Consider the following 18387-nt stretch of genomic DNA (forward strand, 5'->3'; position numbering starts at 1 on the left):
AGCCCCATGCAGGGCTTGATCTTATGACCCTAAGATCCTGACCTGAGCCCAAATCAAGAGTCAGACACTTAACCAAGAGCCACCCACGCACCCCAAGACCATCCACATTCTGTTAGGGCACCTCTGAGACCCATTGGCCTGCTCTTCCCAAAAGTAAAGTGATGACTGGATTTAGGCTCCCATGGGGGAAGGAAGAGCAGAGGAGGGCCCTGGTTCCCAATATCTTGTACTGGACAGGACCGCCCTCTCCTACTGGGAAACGGGTATGGAGGGGCCATGGGCACAGACCCACGCTGAAGTTCGGCTCCGCCCCACATCCAGGCTGCTGTGGGCACAGGTCACCAGGACAAAGGCCGTACGGAGGACACAGGACCAGGGCGAGAGAGCTGGGGTTTCTGCTCTGTTGCTGATACACCTCCCTCCATCAGTGGCCCTCGCTTTCCTCATTGGAAGAGCATACGCAGTGGGGGAAGACTGAGGGTTCTTCTAGTGTTTTATGAATTTAGGATTCCACTCTCAGCCTCCTTTAACTCACCTGGGAGACAGAATACCTGCCTTGGAAGGGCAAGTACATTTCTGTGTGCTTTTTGTGAAAACAAACCCATCGGACAAGAAGAGCCAGCTCTCTGTGACTGCACTCATCTTTTATTGCCCCTACACATTGAGAAGATGTGGCAGGCCAGGAAGGTCTGTCCCCAACCACCATTTCCTAAGCCCGCCAACTTCTCCCAAAGACTTGAGAGCTTCCAGGGGGGCTCGGACGGTTCTGTCTTTGCTGAGCGCCAAGCCTGCTCATCTGAACGGCACTGCCCTACTCATGCTTCCCCCAGCCCAGCCCCCGCATACACGCTTGCACACACACATCCAACAGCGGGAAGGCGGCTCGTCCAGCGTCCTTCCAGGCTCCCGGGACACAGGCCAGCACCCTGCGGCACCTGTAACACAGGTTCCCTTGTGAATGCGCTGGACTGAAACCCTGTGAAGAGTTACCTGCACCTTCGTTTCCTGATGGCTGCCCCCAAACCCAGGGCCAGGGCTCAGACTCTGACACGAGCCGTGGGCGTCGGGATGGCTTGGAGTACGTACCTGGCCATCTCCGGGGAGCCAGCCAGGTCACTGAGGCACTGCAGGGGAGAAGGAGTCCATGCCACATGTGTGTTTCCCCTCCCAGCGCCTTGCATGTCCCCCCAGCCTCCTGGGAGGCCGAGGAGGCAGCTGTGGCAGCAGAGCCCAGAAGCCAGTACCCACATTGGACACGACAGGCTCATTGCTCTTTCAGCCAGAGCAGCTGCGTGGGCCAGGCCAGCAGAGTCCCGGCTGCTTCCCTGCCTTCTCCACCACCCCTGGTCCCGTGGGCTCCTCACCTCGTACTTCTAGGCGGCACTCACACTGTGCCTCGCCTTGTAAGTTGGTGGCCCTACAGGCATAGATGCCCCCGTCAAAGGGGCAGGGCTTTCTAATCTCCAGGGTCAACACTCCCTGCTTGCTGAACATGCGGAAGCGGGCATCTGCCCTCAGATCCAGGCCGTTCTTGAACCAGGAAATCTTGGGCTGTAGATCAGGTAATGGGAGGAAGGGAGACCATCTCAGGTGGACAAGAGACCTCATGGGAACCTGTTTCTATTCTAGGGGCTCCCACTGGAGTCCACACGATGCCCAAGCAGGGAATGAACAGGGCGCCCATGGAGACGGCCAAGGCCCTCTTCAGGGAAAGGAGCCTGGCCCTGAGCCCCCGAGGGAAAGAACGCAGGGAGAGGCTGGGGAGAGGCCCGATGGAGGTTGGAGGCTCTGAACCCTGCCTCCTCAGTCTGCCTGGCCCAGGGCCCCAAGCTCTCTACCTTAGGGCTACCCCGGACAGCACAGCAGAGGGTAGCATTGTAGCCGGCAATGACTGAGCGGTTCACCAGGGGGCGGGTGAAGCTCGGGGCCTCAGAGAAGTCCAGGGCTTTATAGTTGGGTAGCTCATAGGTGATGCCTGTTGGTGACAGGACTTTATGCCAAGAGTGCCACCCCACGCTAGGTCCCCTCCCTGCTCCCACCGCCTCCTTGCCCCATCTCCTCCTGGCGGTGAGAGTAAAGGTACAGCACCTGGTTTGGGGATAAAGACCGGCTCCTTGGTGGTGGCGGCTTTGTCACTGGGTCCCACCATGTTATGGCTGAAGACCCGGAAGTAGTAGCCATTGCCAATGATGAGCTCTGACACCACGCAGTGAGTGCGGCGGTAATGCTCCAAGACCGTGAACCACTCCTGGGGGTGTGGAGGAAAGGGAGGCTTTCTGGGGGCTGGGCCTACTATCTGCCGGGGGCAGCCCTGGTGTCTGCACCCCAACTGCGGAGGGAAGTAGGTCAGAGAGGGAGGATGAGCCAGGCCCATTCTAAGGACAGGGGAGGGAGCTGGGGCCAGGTCTGCCTGGCCCTAGGGAGGGTATACATGGGGGCCCAGAACGCCAGGCTCACCATGGTCTTCTTGTCGGCTTTCTGTACTGTGTAACCCCAGATCTCTGTGTTGCCATCATCTTGGGGCGCCTTCCACTCCAGAGCCACGTTGAAACCCCATGCTTCAATGACCCGAATATCCTGGGGAGGGCTTGGCTTGTCTGCAGGAGAGAGCACCGCTTGAACACACCTCCCCAGACGGCCTGACCTGGCCCGCCACCCTCTGCAGGGGCTCCAGGTATCCCAGAGGAGGGGCCCCCACGCCACGCACCCACGATCTGCAGGACCAGCGTGGCCTTGTCCTCCATGTTCTCAATTCGCAGCATCACCTGGTAGGTGCCAGAGTGGGCACGGCGGGCAGCACGGATGAACAGGATGGTGTCCGTAGGGCTGTTGCGGATCCTCACCTCCTCGCCTGCCAGGGGCTGCCCCTCTTTGGTCCAGGTCACCTGAGGCCGGGGCTTGCCCTGTGGGGAGGGACAGCTCACCCCCGAGCCTGGCAAGACTGGGTGGCATTTCAGGGTCTGGTCAGCCCCGAGACACATCTCCCCGCTAAGCACAGATGACACACCGGGGGACAGGGAGGGTGGCCAGCCCTACCTGGAAAGGAATGAGGAGGTTCACGGGCTCCCCAACCTTTCTCTGGATGGTCTGGCGTAGGTGCCTGGGCAACTGGAGCCGTGGCCGCTCTGCGGGTGCCAAGTGGGCGGCTCAGCAAGGGGAAGCCCCGCCCCAAGGAGCGCCAGAGCTCTTCCCCTCTGGAGGCGGGGCCAAAGGCTCCGGCTAAGGAAAATGCCCCTCCCTTAGCTCCCCCAGCCCCAGCCCCAGATGGTCTACAAAATCCCACCCCGGCCTCACCACACCGCTCAAAGAGGCAGGTATCAGAGAGGGTGAACAAGTCACAGGCCAGGATGCAAATGTAGGGTTTGGTCTCTACCCTATTCCCCAGGCTGTTTCCACCCCAGTCTGCTGCCTCCTTCCACTTTGAGAACTAATCTTTACATGATTGATCCTTTGCTGGGAATAGAAGAACGGGAAGTGGATCCCAGATGGGCCAATCTGATGCCGAATCATGAGCACAGGGACAATACCTGTTGAACTGAGAGGCTCACAGAACAGCGCTCAGAGACAACGGTGTGACGGCCTACGTGTTCCCCATCCCAGAACCCTGTCCCAGAAATCCGCAGGGAGCCATCTCCGAATATTTGCCCTGGGCGTGGGGCATGAATAAAGGCTCCAACCCTCCTGTCCCTGCACAGTGTTCAGTCCCTCTTCGCAGCACGGCCTCCCTGGATGTCCCCACTTCCACTGGCCCCAAGGGCCAGGGTGTCAGGGGTAGGTCTGTCCTGTGACTGGACAAGGGCCACTCACGCAGTATCTCCTGCACCGTCACAGGCTCCTTGGTGGCGACAGGGGCTCCGGGCCCTGCCATGTTGTGGGCACGCACACGGAAGAGCATCCGCGCCCCGGTGGGCAGGTCCTTCACCAGCATGGAGGTGCGCTCCATCAGCCCCGGCAGGGCAGCCACCCACTCAGAGCCTGGTCGGGGGATGCCCACAGGCAGCGTTAGCATCCACAGCCTGCCCCGCTGTCACCCTCCCGTGGCTGTCTGGGGCCCAGCAGGGTGACGGGTGCCTGGCCCAGAGGGTGGTTCAGAGGAGGGTGCTGGGTGAGGGCCCAGGGCTGGGCCGGGGCACTCACAGCCCTCCCGGCAGTACTCCACGCTGTAGCCGTCCAGGCCCCCGGCTCCCACGCGCTCCGGTGGCCGCCACTTGAGGGAGACGGTGGTGTCGGTCACGTCCTCCACTGCCAGGTGGGTGGGCTCACTCGGGGGGCCTAGGCAGAGGGGGAGTCAGCTAGGTGTCCGAGTGGGCCTGCACCACCCAGCAAACCGAAGGCCATGACCCAGACCCTCAACCGGCCACTGGTCACACAGGGCCACTTCCCCTGTGGTCTGGCTTCCAAGCCCTGTTGGAAATATTTCAGCTCCATGAAAAGACGTGTCTCTAGATAGGTTTAAAAACAAACGAACCACAACAGCAATCACAGAAGAGAGCTCTAAATAGGAAAAGATGCCCGAAAGAGCATGCTTACAAGGAGCCACTTCTGTCAGCCAACAGAAGAAATGCTATAAACGTAGCATTTAAGGAAAAACTAGCCTAAAACAGGGCACTTCCTGGTGCTGCATGGTTAGATGAGTTGACTAAGAGTTAAGCAAACTGGAAGTCAGTCCCTAAAGAGAGAGGCCTGGAGCCTTCTCCCCACGGGCACCCCCTCTCCTTGCTGCCATCTCCCCAAGCTGTGCCCAGTCCTGGGGCCAGAAGGGGGTGCCTCCCCTGCCACCGACAGCTGCCCCTCCCACTGTCGTTTCCTGGTAGGGACAGCTGTCCTCACCTCCCCCTCAGCGTCTGTTCCACCCTCTCGGCCCCCCGATACAGAGGAAGAAACAGAGGCTTCAGGGGAGGCCGTGACTCCAGATGGCCCTCTCCATCTCTGAGTCCAGTCCAGGGTCCTTCCCACGGCCCCAAGTCCCTTGGACCCCCAGACAGCCAGTGCCCTCACTCTGTCCCATATATGACAAACCCTGGTTGAAGGGAGTGGGGGAGAGGGAACCATTAACATTATTGAGCACCTGCTGTATGCCATCCTAACAGCAGTTCCACGAAACAGATATTGTCATTATCCCCATTGTATAGATGTGTAAAGTGAGGCCTGAGAGGTACCAGCAGTCAGAGTGGTGTGAGTCTCGGCTCCACCCCTACCAGCTAGGTGACCTTGAGCAAGTCATTTAACTTCTGGGAACCCCACTTTCTTCATCTGTGAAATGAAGAGGATTATCCTCCACTGAAGTTTCAAGGGGACCGTGATGTAAATGCCGGTGTGGTGGCCTCCCTCAGAGCAGCCGGGGCCGGGGAGGGCATGGGGCAGTGCCAGGCCAGGCAGCCTCACCAATCGGCATGAAGGGCTGGGAGGCAGGGCTGGGCCGGGACATGCCGATGGCGTTGACGGCGTAGACTCGCATCTCGTACACCACACCCTCGATCATGCGCCGGGCCTCGTGGCTCAGCTCCCGCAGCAGGTCAAAGTTCAGCCTCATCCATCGGTAGCTCTTCTTCTTCTTGCGCTCCAAGATGTAGCCTGACAAAGGGGAGGCAGGAGCTCTGGTCTGGGGCCCAGACACACCTGCACCCTGGCCCTCGGCTCTACGCCCGTGCCCTCCACTCACCCAGGACCGGCTGGCCACCGTCGTAGGCAGGTGGCTCCCACTGCACCGTGCAGGAGTCCTCACCCACGTTACTGATCTTGGGGGCCGCAGGGGCATCTGGCACATCTGGGGGGGAGGGGGGACCCACATCAGCCCTGCATGGGCCCAGGGCCAACGCTACCAATTCCTTCACCACCCCAACCAACAGCTAGAGCCTGCCTCCACCGCCCCACGGACATTTCTAGAATTCGGCTCTGAGCATGTCACCAGCCTGTGATCAACGCTTTATGGTTCCCCACTGCCCATATTCACCCCGGGCCCTAAACCCAATCCTCTCCACGGAGCTGAGAGCATGCCCTGTGACGTTTGTCCAATGACGGAACGAGTGAACGGATGGGCCCTCCCTGGTTGCCCTCTGTCTTCCCCTCTTGGCCCTGGGCCAGCCAGCCTCACCGATGACCTTGACCGTGAGGTTGACCTGGTCCTCGCCCACGGGGTTCTTCACCGTGACAATGTAGACACCCTCGTCTTCCTTCTCTGCCCCCTCGACAGTGAAGACGCTGCGATCCTTGGTGGTCTCCACGCGGACCCGGCCCTCGGTCTCACACAGCAGCTGGGGGGAAAGGGGACCTTGGGGAGAAGGGCCCCAGTCGGACCCCACAGGCTTTGACAGCCTCTCCAATGGCCCAAGATAGGAAGAGAGCTCAGAGCAGTGTCCAGGGAGCCAATGCAGCCTGAGTGGAAACCACTCATGTGAGCCCTGGTCCAAAACCTTGATTTAGTGCCTGCCGGGGGCAAAGCACTGGGGCGAGGGTCTCGGGCTCTCGCTCTCGCTTTGTCCTGGAACTTCAGGCGATCCCCTATTCTCTCTGTGCCTCGGCTGTAGCATCTGCCGATGGGAATCACGTGACCTTAGAGAGCTGAGGATCCTGCAAGGCCTCAGGTGGACGGAGAAGCCAACCGCGCCTGGAGAAGCTGCCCTGAGCAGTGCCCAGGCAGCTGGTCTTACAGGGAAACCCACTCCTCGGTCGGGAAGGAGGACAAAGTGAAGGTCGGCTCAGGAAGACGGGAGCCAGAGAACAGCCCAGTCAGGAGGGCCTCCCAGCAATGTGAAGGGGACTTGTGCCTGACTGAGGCATGAGGGTCCCACAGAGACCGTGCGCAGGGCAGGAGCACAGCTGGCCAGACGTGGCGCCTTCACAGAGACCTCACTGAGGGGTGAGACCGTGTTGGCAGAAAATGACAGACGGCCAACGAGCTCGAGCCCACCATCAGCCTCACTCACCTTCTTGTCGAACACCCACTCGTCACTGGCACCTGCGTCCCCCGGGGCCTCAGGGGCTGGCCCTGCTGGGACCTTGTTTTTCTGGGAACAGAGCAGGAGGGAAGCAGGGGGGACGGGGGCTGACTCAGCCTGGGCGGAATCTCTGCCCAGAGGCCCCTCTGTCCCCCCTTTGCTTACCCCCACTCTGTTGCCCCCTTTGCCCACCTCCCAGCCAGCTGAGCGACTGCACTCCCAGCCAGTGACAGCTGTAGGCTGTGCCCATTGGGGTGGGGAATAGGCGCCAACACCCGTTGGTCCCACATACCCATTTGACAGATGGGCAAGTAGAGGAGGGATCCACAGTACCTGTGTGATGGTCTTCTGCCAAATCACAGTGGGAGCAGGGTCCCCGGAGATAGGGACATCCAGGCGTAACTTGTTCCCAGCCACAACCACAATGGTGTCTGGCTTGCGGCCTGGGCAGTCCAGGTGGATCTTGGGAGGTTCTGGTGCGGGGGGAGGAGGGGAGATGGCATAGGTCAGAGAAAGGGAAAGGGGGAGAAACTGGAAGGAGCATGTGTCCCTGGTTGTGGTTTTTCAATCCCTCGGAGGTACAATGTACACGCAATAAAATGCCGAGATTTGAGCATACAGCTTGATGAGTTCTGACACTTGTGCACGTCTGAGCAACCAGCCCTCGGGCAAGATCGAGAACGATTCCATCCCCCCACCAGAGGTTCCCGGGGAGGCTGGTAACACCGGGTCGCCTACTGTAGCATTTCTCACACTGTGTTTAGGGGGAACACCAATGTCCCACCAGAAAAAAGAAAAAAGAAGTTTCCATGGCCAAATCAAGTAGGAAACCCTGGATTAAACAAAGTTAAGCACATTTCTTTACCTTGGGACTTTCTAGAGGCTTTGACATGCTATCACACCTTCTGAATCAGCAAGAGCTGGAGTAAGGGTTCAGGGTTTCCCAAACTTACTTCACCATGGAACCCTTTATAAATAGCATATCCTATTCAGTGAACTTAGTTTGGAAAGCACTGACCTAGAGCGTGCTTCAGCCGGGACTATTCTCCTGAAGTAAGGGTCCTAAAATGCCCGATAGATGTTTAATCTACAAGCAGGATGGGTACTTTTTTTTTTTTTAAAGATTTTATTTATTTATTTGACAGAGATAGAGACAGCCAGCGAGAGAGGGAACACAAGCAGGGGGAGTGGGAGAGGAAGAAGCAGGGTCATAGCGGAGGAGCCTGATGTGGGGCTCGATCCCATAACGCCGGGATCACGCCCTGAGCCGAAGGCAGACGCTTAACCGCTGTGCCACCCAGGCGCCCCAGGATGGGTACTCCTAAAAGCAGGAAAGATTTGGGGTGCCTGGGTTGCTCAGTCCACTAAGCATCCAACTCTTGATTTTGGCTCAGGTCATGATCTCATGGTTGTGAGATGGAGCCCCGAGTCGGGCTCTGCGCTGGGTGTGGAGCCTGCTTCAGATTCTCTCTCTCCTTCTCCCTCTGCCCCGCCCCACTCTAAAAAAATAATTAAAAAAAAAATAATAAAGCCAGAAAGGTTTCATAATGAAGTCTCACATCTTCTCATCTCATCTTTCCTGCCCCCCCATGGAGGAGGCCCTATCAGGACTCCCACCTTCAAGATGAGGAAACTGAGGTTTCTATAGGTTTTTATAATTGGCCCATGGTTGTGAGTGGTAAAGCTAGGGCTGGGTCTTGGGGTCCCCACTCCAGGTTCCTTGCTCTTCCCTCCATCTGGAACTGGAGGGGGGCATGGGTAGAGGGGGGCGCAAGGAAGAGGTCCCGACACTCACCCTGCCTGGGCACGAAGTCAATCTTGACCTCTGCAAAAGAAGGAAGGGCAAGTGGCACGGGGCGGGGGGGCAAAGGCAGAGCCCAGCAACAGGGCCCCCACCCCGGCCGGGGTGCCAGCTCACCCATGAAATGGAGCTTGGCCGACAGGTTGCAGGCAAAGCCTTCGGGCACAAAGCTGTAGTCAGCTTCGTCTGCAGGCGTGACGTCGTCAATGGTCAGTTTGTGAACCCTACAGAGAAGTGGAGGCTCAGGGGCTCCCCTGGGCCACCCGCCCCCCCAAGCAGCCTCACCATCGTCAGGGTTCCAAGGGCCCTTGCCCCTGCCCTAGCTCAAGTGGAGGTCTGGTATTTTAAATGAGTTCTTTCTCTGTTTTGACTTTGCAGCCCCTCACGTGTTTTCAGAGGTAGACAATGAACGAGTGCCCCTTGGCTGGGCCCTTGGAGACTGAGCAGGGGCTGGTCACTAATCTCTGTGACCTTGGTTCCAGCACGGACCAGCCCAGATGCTCAAGGCATGAGTAAGAGAGTGGGAGAGAGTGAGGGTTCCTGGCCAGGACTGGCCTCCGGGTGGCCTCCTGCCCTGCCCCAGTCATGAGCTGGGGGCAGGGGTCCGAGGGGCTCCCAGCCTGTCTGTCTCTCTCACTACTTCCCCATCTCTGTCCTTTTCCTCTGCAGTACTGCCTTCTGTATGCTTCTGTCTCTCTGTCTCTGTCTCTATCTCTTTGTCTATCTTGGTCTCGTGTGTCTGCGTGTCTGTCTTTCTGTCCATCTCTGTCTCTCTCTATGTCTCTGTGTTTTTCCCTGTCTCTCTGTATGTCTCTATCTCAGTCTCTGTCAGCTTTTTTGCTTCTCCCTCTGTCTCTCTCTCTGTCTCTGTCGCAGTGTCCCCCTCCCCCATCTGCCTGCACCCTCTGCGCTGGGGCCGAGCCCCGCACACTCACCGCCCAATGTGGGACACTTTTATGCGGCTGTCGGGCACCAGCTCCTTCCCGTTCTTCAGCCACACGCCCCGCACGTTCTCGTCGGACACCTCACACTTGAACACCGCCTGGTCCTTTGCACCCACCGTCAGGTCCGCGATGCTCTGGTACACCTCTAGCTTCTTCTCTGGGGGGCGGGGCAGCGCCAGTGAGCTGGGGAGGGTGTGTGCGGGTGTGGGCGCGAATCCCCGTGGCAGTCTCGTGGGCGTGTGAAAACACACGTGTGCGTGCATGAGTGTGCTGCGTGTGTGCATAGGAGAGTATAGTGCACACAAGGAATCTCGAGGTGGTGGGGGCACCAACCAAGCCCATGTGATCCTCCCAGTGCCCTCAGAGGCGGCCGCCTCAGCAGCTCTGGTCTACAGATGGGCAAGGTGAGGCTCCGGGTGTCAGAATGACTGGCCCAGCGTCACATAGGCCTCCATCCTAGGTCGGCCTGGCCCCCATACACGGCTGGGGGCGGCGCGGGGCTGGGCGGCCTCACCCTGCACGATAAGCTCCGCCAGCGCCTGGCCCCCGCTGGTGCGCAGTGCGTAGTGCCCGGCATCCTCCAGCGTCGCCTCGTTGATGATCAGATGGTGTCTCTGGCCGTCCTTCTTGAACCGGTATTTGAAGGTCTCCTCCCTGGTCAGCTCCACCCCGTCCTTCAGCCTGGTGGGCGGGTGGGCAGTAAGTGCCGTGGCCTCCTTTGTGGCCTCCTTCGGGGGTGCCCGCTGCACACCCCCCTGCCCTGCCCACGCCCCCACGCCCCTGGCACTAACCATTTGACCTGGGCCCCCTCCTCGGACACTTCACATTCGAACTCCACCCGCTGTCCCACCATCACCAGCTGGTCTTCCAGGGGCCGAGTGATCAGCACGGGCGGCTCTGTCGAGGAGAGAGAACTTGACAGCCTGGTCCGCGGCAGCCCCACCCCCCAGGCTCCCAGGCTCCTAGGCTCCCCGGTCCCCAGTCCTGGTCCAGGCCCACCTTTGACGAAGAGCTCCGTGCTGCACTTCTCCCCGCCCACCACGCACTGGTAGGCCGCATCGTCCGCCAGCGAGCACTGGCTGATGGTCAGCGTGCGCTTGGCACCCACGGACTCGAAGATGTACCTGTCCCCAGGCCACGGAGAGTGCAGGGAGAGCCATCACTCACCTCCTGGGCCCTGGTGCCCCGTCCAAACCCCTGTTGGGACCCCAGGCCCCCACCCAAGCCCTCGCTCCAGGAGCTGAGCCTTACTTGCTGTGGAGCAGAAGGGGCCACGGGAGCATCCCGATGAGAGGAAGCGAGACGAAGGGAAAAAGCAAGAACAGAGGCAGAAACGGGAAGATGGGAAATCAGACCGGGAGACAGGGAAACAGGGAGAGACAGGGCGGGAAGCGGGCAGAGACAGAGAACAGGGCCGGTGAGAGGCAGGGAGGGCAGGCGGGAGAGCCTCCAGGGCCCCCAAGCCCCTACGCCAGCTCCCACCCCCCAACCCCACCACACCTGCCGCTCATCTGGATCTCTTGTCCATTCTTGAGCCACTTGACCTCGGCGTCGGGGTCGGCCAGCTCCACGGTCAGCCGGATTTTGTGGCCCTTGCTCACCTGGTAGGCTGGCTCCAGCTTCTTCTGAAAGGCTGAGTACCGCTGTCATTGCCCCCCACCGCTCTGCCACCCCTGCTCCACCAGGAGGCTCACACCCGCCGTGGTGGCCGTGGTGGCCAGGGGCTGTGCCAGAGAGCCGTGTCCTCCCACCGCCCCCTCTGCCTCCCCCTTTCTCTCTCTGTGTCTCTGCTGTGTGTCTCTGGGCTAAGCTGGACTCCCCCCACCCCCGCGTGTGCATACGAGCGTGCCCTTTCCTCTTGCATGGCAGGGACCGGCTCACCTGTGCTCTTCTTCTCGTCCCGCTTCATGCCCTTGAGCCTCTTGAGCATGCCACGCAGGTCCGTGATGCCGTGCTGGAAGGCGATGCGCTCGTACTCGGACGGGGACGCCTGCCGCAGGATCTCCCACACGTCCTCCTCGGCTGGCGCCTCCAGCCTCGAGTCCCTGCGTCCACAGTCCCACAGAGAGGCCTCAAGGGACACCCGGCGGCCCCCACCCTGCCCTCGCCTGGGGTGGGGCTTCCTGGGGCCCAGGACCAAGGAGCCGGAGCTGCCCCGGCCCCCGTGTCCCTTTCCCTCTGGGGGCGCAGCTCGAGCTGGCATTGGACTTAAGGTTCAGCATAGGGGAGTCCTGGTGGAAGGGGGGTGACAGGGGTGCGGGCTCCATCAGGCACTCACCTCCGGAAGCTGCTGCTCGGGGCAGGGCAGAAAAGCGGTGGAGCGTTAGAGGCGTGGGCCACCTGCCCACACGGACCCCGGGGCCACACCCCATGGGCCCTCGCCTCCTCCCTCCCCCCCACACCCCCGCCACTCCGTTCACACTGCACCGCACACATTGCCTTGTTTGTTCCTCCTGAGCTCTGGCAGGTGGGTATCAGGAGACCCCGGAGCTCAGAGACGCCCTGGGCAGTGGGGAGCCACAGCCAGGTCCGTCTGATTCCCAGCCCTGTCTCTCACCAGAGATGGCTAGAGAGGCCCACCAGCGCCCTGCTGCCCCAAAGCACCCGCCCGGCCCGCAAGGCTTACTCTCTGGGCCGCCGCAGCACCAGCCATGACGCAGGGTCCGGGAGAGAGAGGGAGAGCACACAGAGTCAGTCGGAGGGCTGGGGGAGCAATTCCCAGCTTGTCCCCGCAGCCTACTGAGCTAAGCTATCAGAGACTCAAGGGTCGGGGGCCGTGGGTCACCCTGCGAGGATGTGAGTTCACAGGATATAATGTCTGCAGAGCCATCTGCCTCTTCCCAACACCAGGACTAAACCGTCTGGCAAGGAAACTAGCTCAGAGAGGTCAGGAATTGGCTCAGGGCTGCACAGTTGGAAAACCGCAGTGCCGGGATTTGAAATGGGGCATCACCATCTGCCCCAGGCGCTGCTCCCCAGGGGCTCACCTCTTCTTCAGCAGTGAGCTGAAGTCCAGAGTTCCAGCGTCCTCGTGGCTGTCACTGTGGAGAGGGACCCCCAGTAAAGCTGCAGTGGAGCCAACTGGACCGGGCTTGGCAGGTGGGTGTGGGAGTGGGGAGAGGTACTGTAGAGGCAGGGGCACTGGCTGGAGGGGGCTCCCGGGGTCTGTGTACTGGGCAGGTAGGGCCAGGAGAGGGGTACCTGATCCTCCGACCACTTCCAGCCAGGCTCCTGTGGGGGTTAGAACAAGTTCCTCACCTGCCCAGGGGAGCTTGCTCTCCCCCATCCCTACCAGCTTCATCCCTTTTCCCGCATTTCCCCCCATGTCACTCCCAGCCCTGATCCCAATCGGTCTCAGACCCCAGCGATGGCCTCCCCCAGGCCCTAAGGAGAGAGAGCCACTCACGTGCGGCGGAATGCCGATCGGAGGTCCAAGTCTCCAGGACCAACGGCCTCTGGGTGCAGAGAGGGAGGTGAGACAGGGAAGGGGCTTCAGGGGAGCCATCCCAGAGGCCTGGCCCTGGGATGTCTGAGGAGCACACACCTGCCCATCCATGACCTGTGAGAGTGGGCGTCTACCCTGGCAGCCCACACTCTGAGCCTTTCTGGGATTGATGGGGTAGTTGATGGTCCCCAGTCCCTTAGAGGTGCCTGATCTCCCACTCAGCTCTCAGCTCACCCTTCACCTGTCCACCTGTGCCAGGAGCCTGGGACACCACGATGACTGAGACCCCGGGTGAGAGCTGGATGTGGCCGTCAGATCCCACCCCAACTTTGGAAGATTCCATGGGTTTCTTTCATGGCCCTGCATGAGCAGCACTGGGCATGGGGTCAGCAGCTCTCTGGGGAGGACCAGGTGCCCTCCTTCATGTTGGGAAATGGGGGCAGACATGGGAGACAGGACCCATGGGGACCCTGAGCCCAGGACAGACGCCAGGCTCCCCTCACCGTGGACAGTGAGATTGAAGTTGCAGCTGTCAAATTTGTCCTTGGTGGACACCTCACAGCGGTAGCCACCCGCAAAGGTAGCCTGGGCATCTGTAATGTGCAACTCAAACAGGTAGACCTGTGGAAGTGAGGTGTCAGGGGAGACCAGAGGTCAGAAGGGGAGGCCCTTCACTCCTAAAGGATGCTGGAGGTGGCTAATGGCCACCAACCTTCTCAGCCCTCAGGATTTAGTTAACCCAGAGGGTTTTGCGTCTAAAAAGGAGCCCCTTTTCAAGACACATGACTGCCATCTGCTGGCAAAGGATGGTGATAAAATATAAATCTGTGACGCCTACAAGGCAAATGACATTCACTTAAAGATGAGGCACTTTGGCGCAGTGCACAACCCACACAACTGAACATGTTGGCTCTGCCCTGCAGGAGGCCCACTTGCCTGGGCCAGGACTGTGGAAGAGTGGGAGGAGGAGAAGCTGGGAGTCAAAGCACAGGTTGGAGGCCTGGCTCTGAGTGACCTCAGACCAGCAAAAATGACCTCTCAAGCTTTGGTATCTTCATCCGTATAATGACGGGCCGCTTGGGCTCTGAGACACATCTATCCAGGGGCTTTACATTCTCACTGGCTGATGCCCACACCCCCTCCCCGCTTTATGACGCCCCCTTGAGATGATCATGCCCTGCAAGCGCCCCAGTGCCCACGGGTCTGCCCGAGTACCCCTGGCCGCCCACCCTGCTTCCCAGCCTCCCCAGGTTTCTTCCTCCCACCTCCCGTGTGCCTCAGGCTCAGGACCCCCTGTGCCCCGGGGCCCCGCAGGGGCTCCGCACGCCCTCCTTCCGCCCCGCGCCCCCAGCCCCGCGCCGCAGGCCCCACCTTGCTGGTCCGGTCGTAGCTACTGTGCAGCTGCAGGTGCTGGCCCACTTTGCTGCTCAGGTCCACCCACTTGCCTTTGAACCACTTGACTGTGGGCGGTTTCAGGAGGCTGGCCCCGGCCACACGCGCTGAGAAGGTGATGCTGCCACCTACAGAGAGGGGCGAAAGGCTGGGCTTGGGGCACGCGCTACTGCTCCCTTCCCCACCCCACCCCCGGGCGCCACAGCCCACACTCACCTGTGGTCACCTCGCCGTCCCGGGGCCTCGTCACGAAGAGGCCAATGGGGTCGTCCGGGGCACCTGAGCCATCAGGGGCTGCTGAGCTTGACCCTGTGAGCGGAGGCCTTTGAGACCTGCCCTGGGACACGCCATCTGCTGGCCCTGGCCCTCCCTGCACTGCCCCTCTCACCTTCGGAACTGGGGGAGCCTCCTTTCTCCTCAGTGGCTGAGGCCAGGGCTTCTCCGGGGGCCCCAGGAGCCTCAGCAGGGGCAGGAGCAGGGCTCGGCACAGGCTCTGCCTTCTCTGGAAGGGGCAGGGACCGGGGTCATGGAGCAGCTTCTCACCAGAGAGCCCTCCTCTTGTGCCTGGTCCCCCTCAGTCTCTGCGGGCTGACTAAATCAGCAGCGAGCATTTCGCCTTCTCCTCCCCCTTGCAGACGGCGTGCCCCCGTCCTGGTCCTGGCGGGTCTGCTCCGGCAGCTCTGAGCTCCACCCCTCCTCTCCTTCCCCAGGCTGGGCTGGGGCTCCCTCCACACCCCCAGCAACCAGGGCTTCCCTGCCAGCACACACAGCTGCCCGCCAAGTCCCCGTCTGTGAGCGGGTGTCCAGAGGGAGGGCGGCCCTGTGGCTTAGTCATCCCTGAATTTCCCCTACTTCCACCATGGCTGGAACAGGCCAGGGAGGCACATGGGGACATTCCATCCTGGGCGATGGAGAAGCGGCAGGGCTGCCCCCAGAAGCTCAAACCTCAGGGAAGGTGGACCAGGGTCTTACCTGCTTCTGTGACCTTGAGGTCAAACTTGACCTTGGAGGAGCTGGCGATGACTGCGTAGGACCCCTGGTCGGCAGGGCCCACGTCCCGCACGGTCAGAGTATGTTTCGTGCCCTCAGCTGCCAGGCCATACTTGTCACTGGGGCTGATGTCGCTGCCCGCCCGCTGCCAGCGCACCTTGACTCCTGACCGCTCTGTCTCGGCCTCAAACACAGCAGGGCTGCCAGCGGCCACCTCCGCTGACCTCGGCTTCTTGCTGAAGGCTGAGACTGAGATAGGCCCATGGAGGCTGCAGAAGCCCCTGGCTTTCCCATGCACCCCACCCCTCCAGCCCCTCTTCCTAACTATGGTGAGAAGCACTTTAATGCATCACCTCATTTAATGCTCCAGTGGCTCTGTGAAGTAGATGCAATTATTATGCCCATTTCTCCAATGAAGACACCGAGGCTCAGATAGGTTAAGTGACTTATCTAAGATCACACAGCCAGGAGGCAGGAGAGCCAGGGCTGTGTTCCTAACCTCCACACAAGAATTTTGCTAGGTGTGTCCCTGGATACCCCAGCCTCCCTGCTGGGAGAAGCCCAGCACCCCCCCATCATTCGGGGCCCTTAGCAAGGGGCAGGTACTCTGCCTACTTGAATGTGGCTAAATTTGTTCTCCAAGGGCCTTAGGCTGAGAATCAGCAACTGAGATAAAGCTGGCCTGGGAGGGGCTGAGGGCTGGAGGGCTGGATCCCTGCCCTGCACGACCTTGGTAAGAGCACAGGCCAGAGCCAGGTCTCTGGGCTGTGACTTTCTCTGCCCTTGGCCCAGGATCAGCGGCCTCTTGAACATCCTCTCCCAGAAGAGAGGGACTGCATTGCCTCAACGTGGGAGTCATGCCTGGTCTGGGGGCCACGAAAGGGGCAGGCTCAAAAAGCAGAGAATCTCACAGCTGGAGAGAACCAACCCAACGCCTCCTTGTACAGATAGGGCAAGGGCCTGCTCAAGAGCATTCGGCGAGATGGGCTCAAGTCTAGACTCAACTTGGGCTCCTGCCTGCGGCGGCTTTTTCCCAAAAGGCAAGCCCGGGCCTCATCTTGCTACAGAAGAGATGGGATGGGGACAGGGAGGGGGTCCTCTGATTTTCCCTCACTCTATCAGAAGGATGGAAGGGAGAAACTGAGAATCAGAAAAGACCTGGAAGACAGCCCCCACTCTCAGGAACTCACTCTGAGGCCTGTCCCCCAACTGTAGCTGCCCCAGCCCTCCTTGCCCCACACCCAGCCCCAATCCCAGGCCTGGAGCTACCTGGTTTCTTCCCCGGCTCAGGCATCTTGAGAGAGGTCACACCAGGAACTGAGCAGACACAGGCCACCCAAGGAGGATCTGAGCAGGACCCGTCCCCCCACCGCTATATAAGGGGCCCTCCCCCTGCCCAGGATTTCTTATCTGCCTCCTGCCCAGCCACCTGCTAAATATAGACAAATTCCAGAGAGTGAGGCTCTCCAGGGAGATGGCAGGGCCACATTGTTCCCGGCTAGCTCCTGTGCCTTCCCCCGCCAGTCCAGGTGATGGCTTCTGTCCGTAGAAAGTTTTAGATGACAATTCCCCTGCTACTGGAGCTCCCAGGGCCCTGGGCTGGCTGTATGCGGTGGAGTCCTGGGTGGGCTCAGTCCAGAGCCAGGGGGGCAGAGGGCAATACTGGGCGCTGGCGTCCCTCCAAGGGGAAGGGCTGGGAGGGCCTGCGGGTGAGGGCAGGGGGTAGATCTCCAAATACACCCCGAAGTGAAGTCAGAGGGAGAGCTGGCTCTTGCCAAAGGAACAAAGATTCACACAAGAAATACTGTCAGAATATGCTGTACCCCCTCACACACTGTTCCTCTATGAACTTTTGCTTTTCCCCACCCCCTGCCCCTCCCCCTCCCCACCCCAGCACATCAGGGCCTCAGTGGAGGCACAGAAAGAAGCAAATTACCTGTGACTCTCTCCAAGCAAGATCTATTATCAGGAACAGGTGCCCCTCTCGGCCGGGAGGGAGGAATTCTCTACGGAAGCATCGCCATGTGGCCCAAACTTCCCATTCCTTTCCACCCCGCAATCCGTTCTTCTCTGCCCTGCCCAGGGCTTTTCAACTACTTGTAACTGTATTGCCTGCTCCTTAACCTTCTTTAAGGAGGACTGAGCACCACTTACCTTCTCCTGGAGCTTGGAGACCTGAGAAGGGAGGTCACGGTTTAGCCCTCAGGGCAAGGAGGTATTAGGGGCTATTTGCCCTGATGCTAAGGCCCCCGAGTCTGGGCTCCCTGAGGCCTGCTGGCTGCATGGGGACGTCTCCTCTCTCCCCGCTGTCTTCCACCACATCTTGATACTTACTGTTGGAAGCAAGATGCTTGAGCCTTCCAGGCTCATCTTTTTCTGCTTCTCCCTCGTGGACTAGAAGCCGCTATGTACGTGGGGTCCGTGCTCACCAGCACCCCACTCCAGACACTTGGGGCTTCCTGCTTCACACTCACCTAGCAGCCTGCAAGCGGCGGGATCCGGTCCGCCCCTCACCCAGCAGTGTGACTTTGGACAAATCATTTGACCTCTCCAAGACTCAGTTTCCCAGTCTATAAAATGGGATGATATTAGACTTCGCCTCTCAAGGCTGACATGTAATAAATAGCCAGAAAATCCAGTGTTGCGGCCACAATTTCCTATTCTCATCCTCACCGGAGCCGTAACCGAGAGTTTAAGCCTCTTTAAGGCATTTCTAAAAAGCCCATTTACCAGGCACAGAGGGCTTTTTCATGATTTGTTCTCCTAAGAACAACCAAGGACTTGTTCTCCCACCAGCTCTAACTCCGGGTCAGGTACCGTGTGTCTTTTGTCCTGATGTCCTGATGTCCCCAGCGCCCAGCACTGGGTGGCGTCCTC

The 18387-nt window shown here is 59.9% G+C and overlaps 1 protein-coding gene across 1 annotated transcript; it reads right to left on the bottom strand.

Annotated features, from left to right (window-relative positions):
* Positions 1–630: 630 nt before the first annotated feature.
* Positions 631–18262, bottom strand: MYBPC3 (myosin binding protein C3). Its single transcript, XM_034644806.1, has 35 exons — positions 18241–18262; positions 17665–17685; positions 15493–15759; positions 14909–15022; positions 14737–14829; positions 14500–14648; positions 13632–13749; positions 13090–13138; positions 12885–12914; positions 12671–12724; positions 12310–12312; positions 11962–11973; positions 11565–11728; positions 11184–11316; positions 10935–10937; positions 10683–10807; positions 10475–10580; positions 10198–10364; positions 9675–9840; positions 8857–8963; positions 8734–8763; positions 7272–7411; positions 6927–7007; positions 6095–6254; positions 5663–5767; positions 5386–5574; positions 4138–4272; positions 3808–3975; positions 3037–3125; positions 2708–2903; positions 2458–2597; positions 2089–2248; positions 1839–1975; positions 1365–1551; positions 631–935 (listed from the first exon to the last, which is right to left on the bottom strand). Exons 1-35 carry the CDS (start codon positions 18260–18262, stop codon positions 793–795), a joined length of 3963 nt encoding a protein of 1320 aa, XP_034500697.1. The 3' UTR covers positions 631–792.
* Positions 18263–18387: the final 125 nt, after the last annotated feature.

The sequence above is a fragment of the Ailuropoda melanoleuca genome, chromosome 16 (assembly GCF_002007445.2).
Source record: "Ailuropoda melanoleuca isolate Jingjing chromosome 16, ASM200744v2, whole genome shotgun sequence".
In the NCBI taxonomy this organism is placed as follows: domain Eukaryota; kingdom Metazoa; phylum Chordata; class Mammalia; order Carnivora; family Ursidae; genus Ailuropoda; species Ailuropoda melanoleuca.

Coding starts and splice junctions, on each gene's coding strand:
- MYBPC3 (XM_034644806.1), bottom strand. CDS start 18,262: ATGAAAAAGCCCTCTGTGCCTG. Junction 13,750..14,499: donor GCTACGACCGGACCAGCAAG/GTGGGGCCTGCG, acceptor TCACTTCCACAG/GTCTACCTGTTTGAGTTGCA. Junction 3,976..4,137: donor GGAGTACTGCCGGGAGGGCT/GTGAGTGCCCCG, acceptor TCCCCCGACCAG/GCTCTGAGTGGGTGGCTGCC.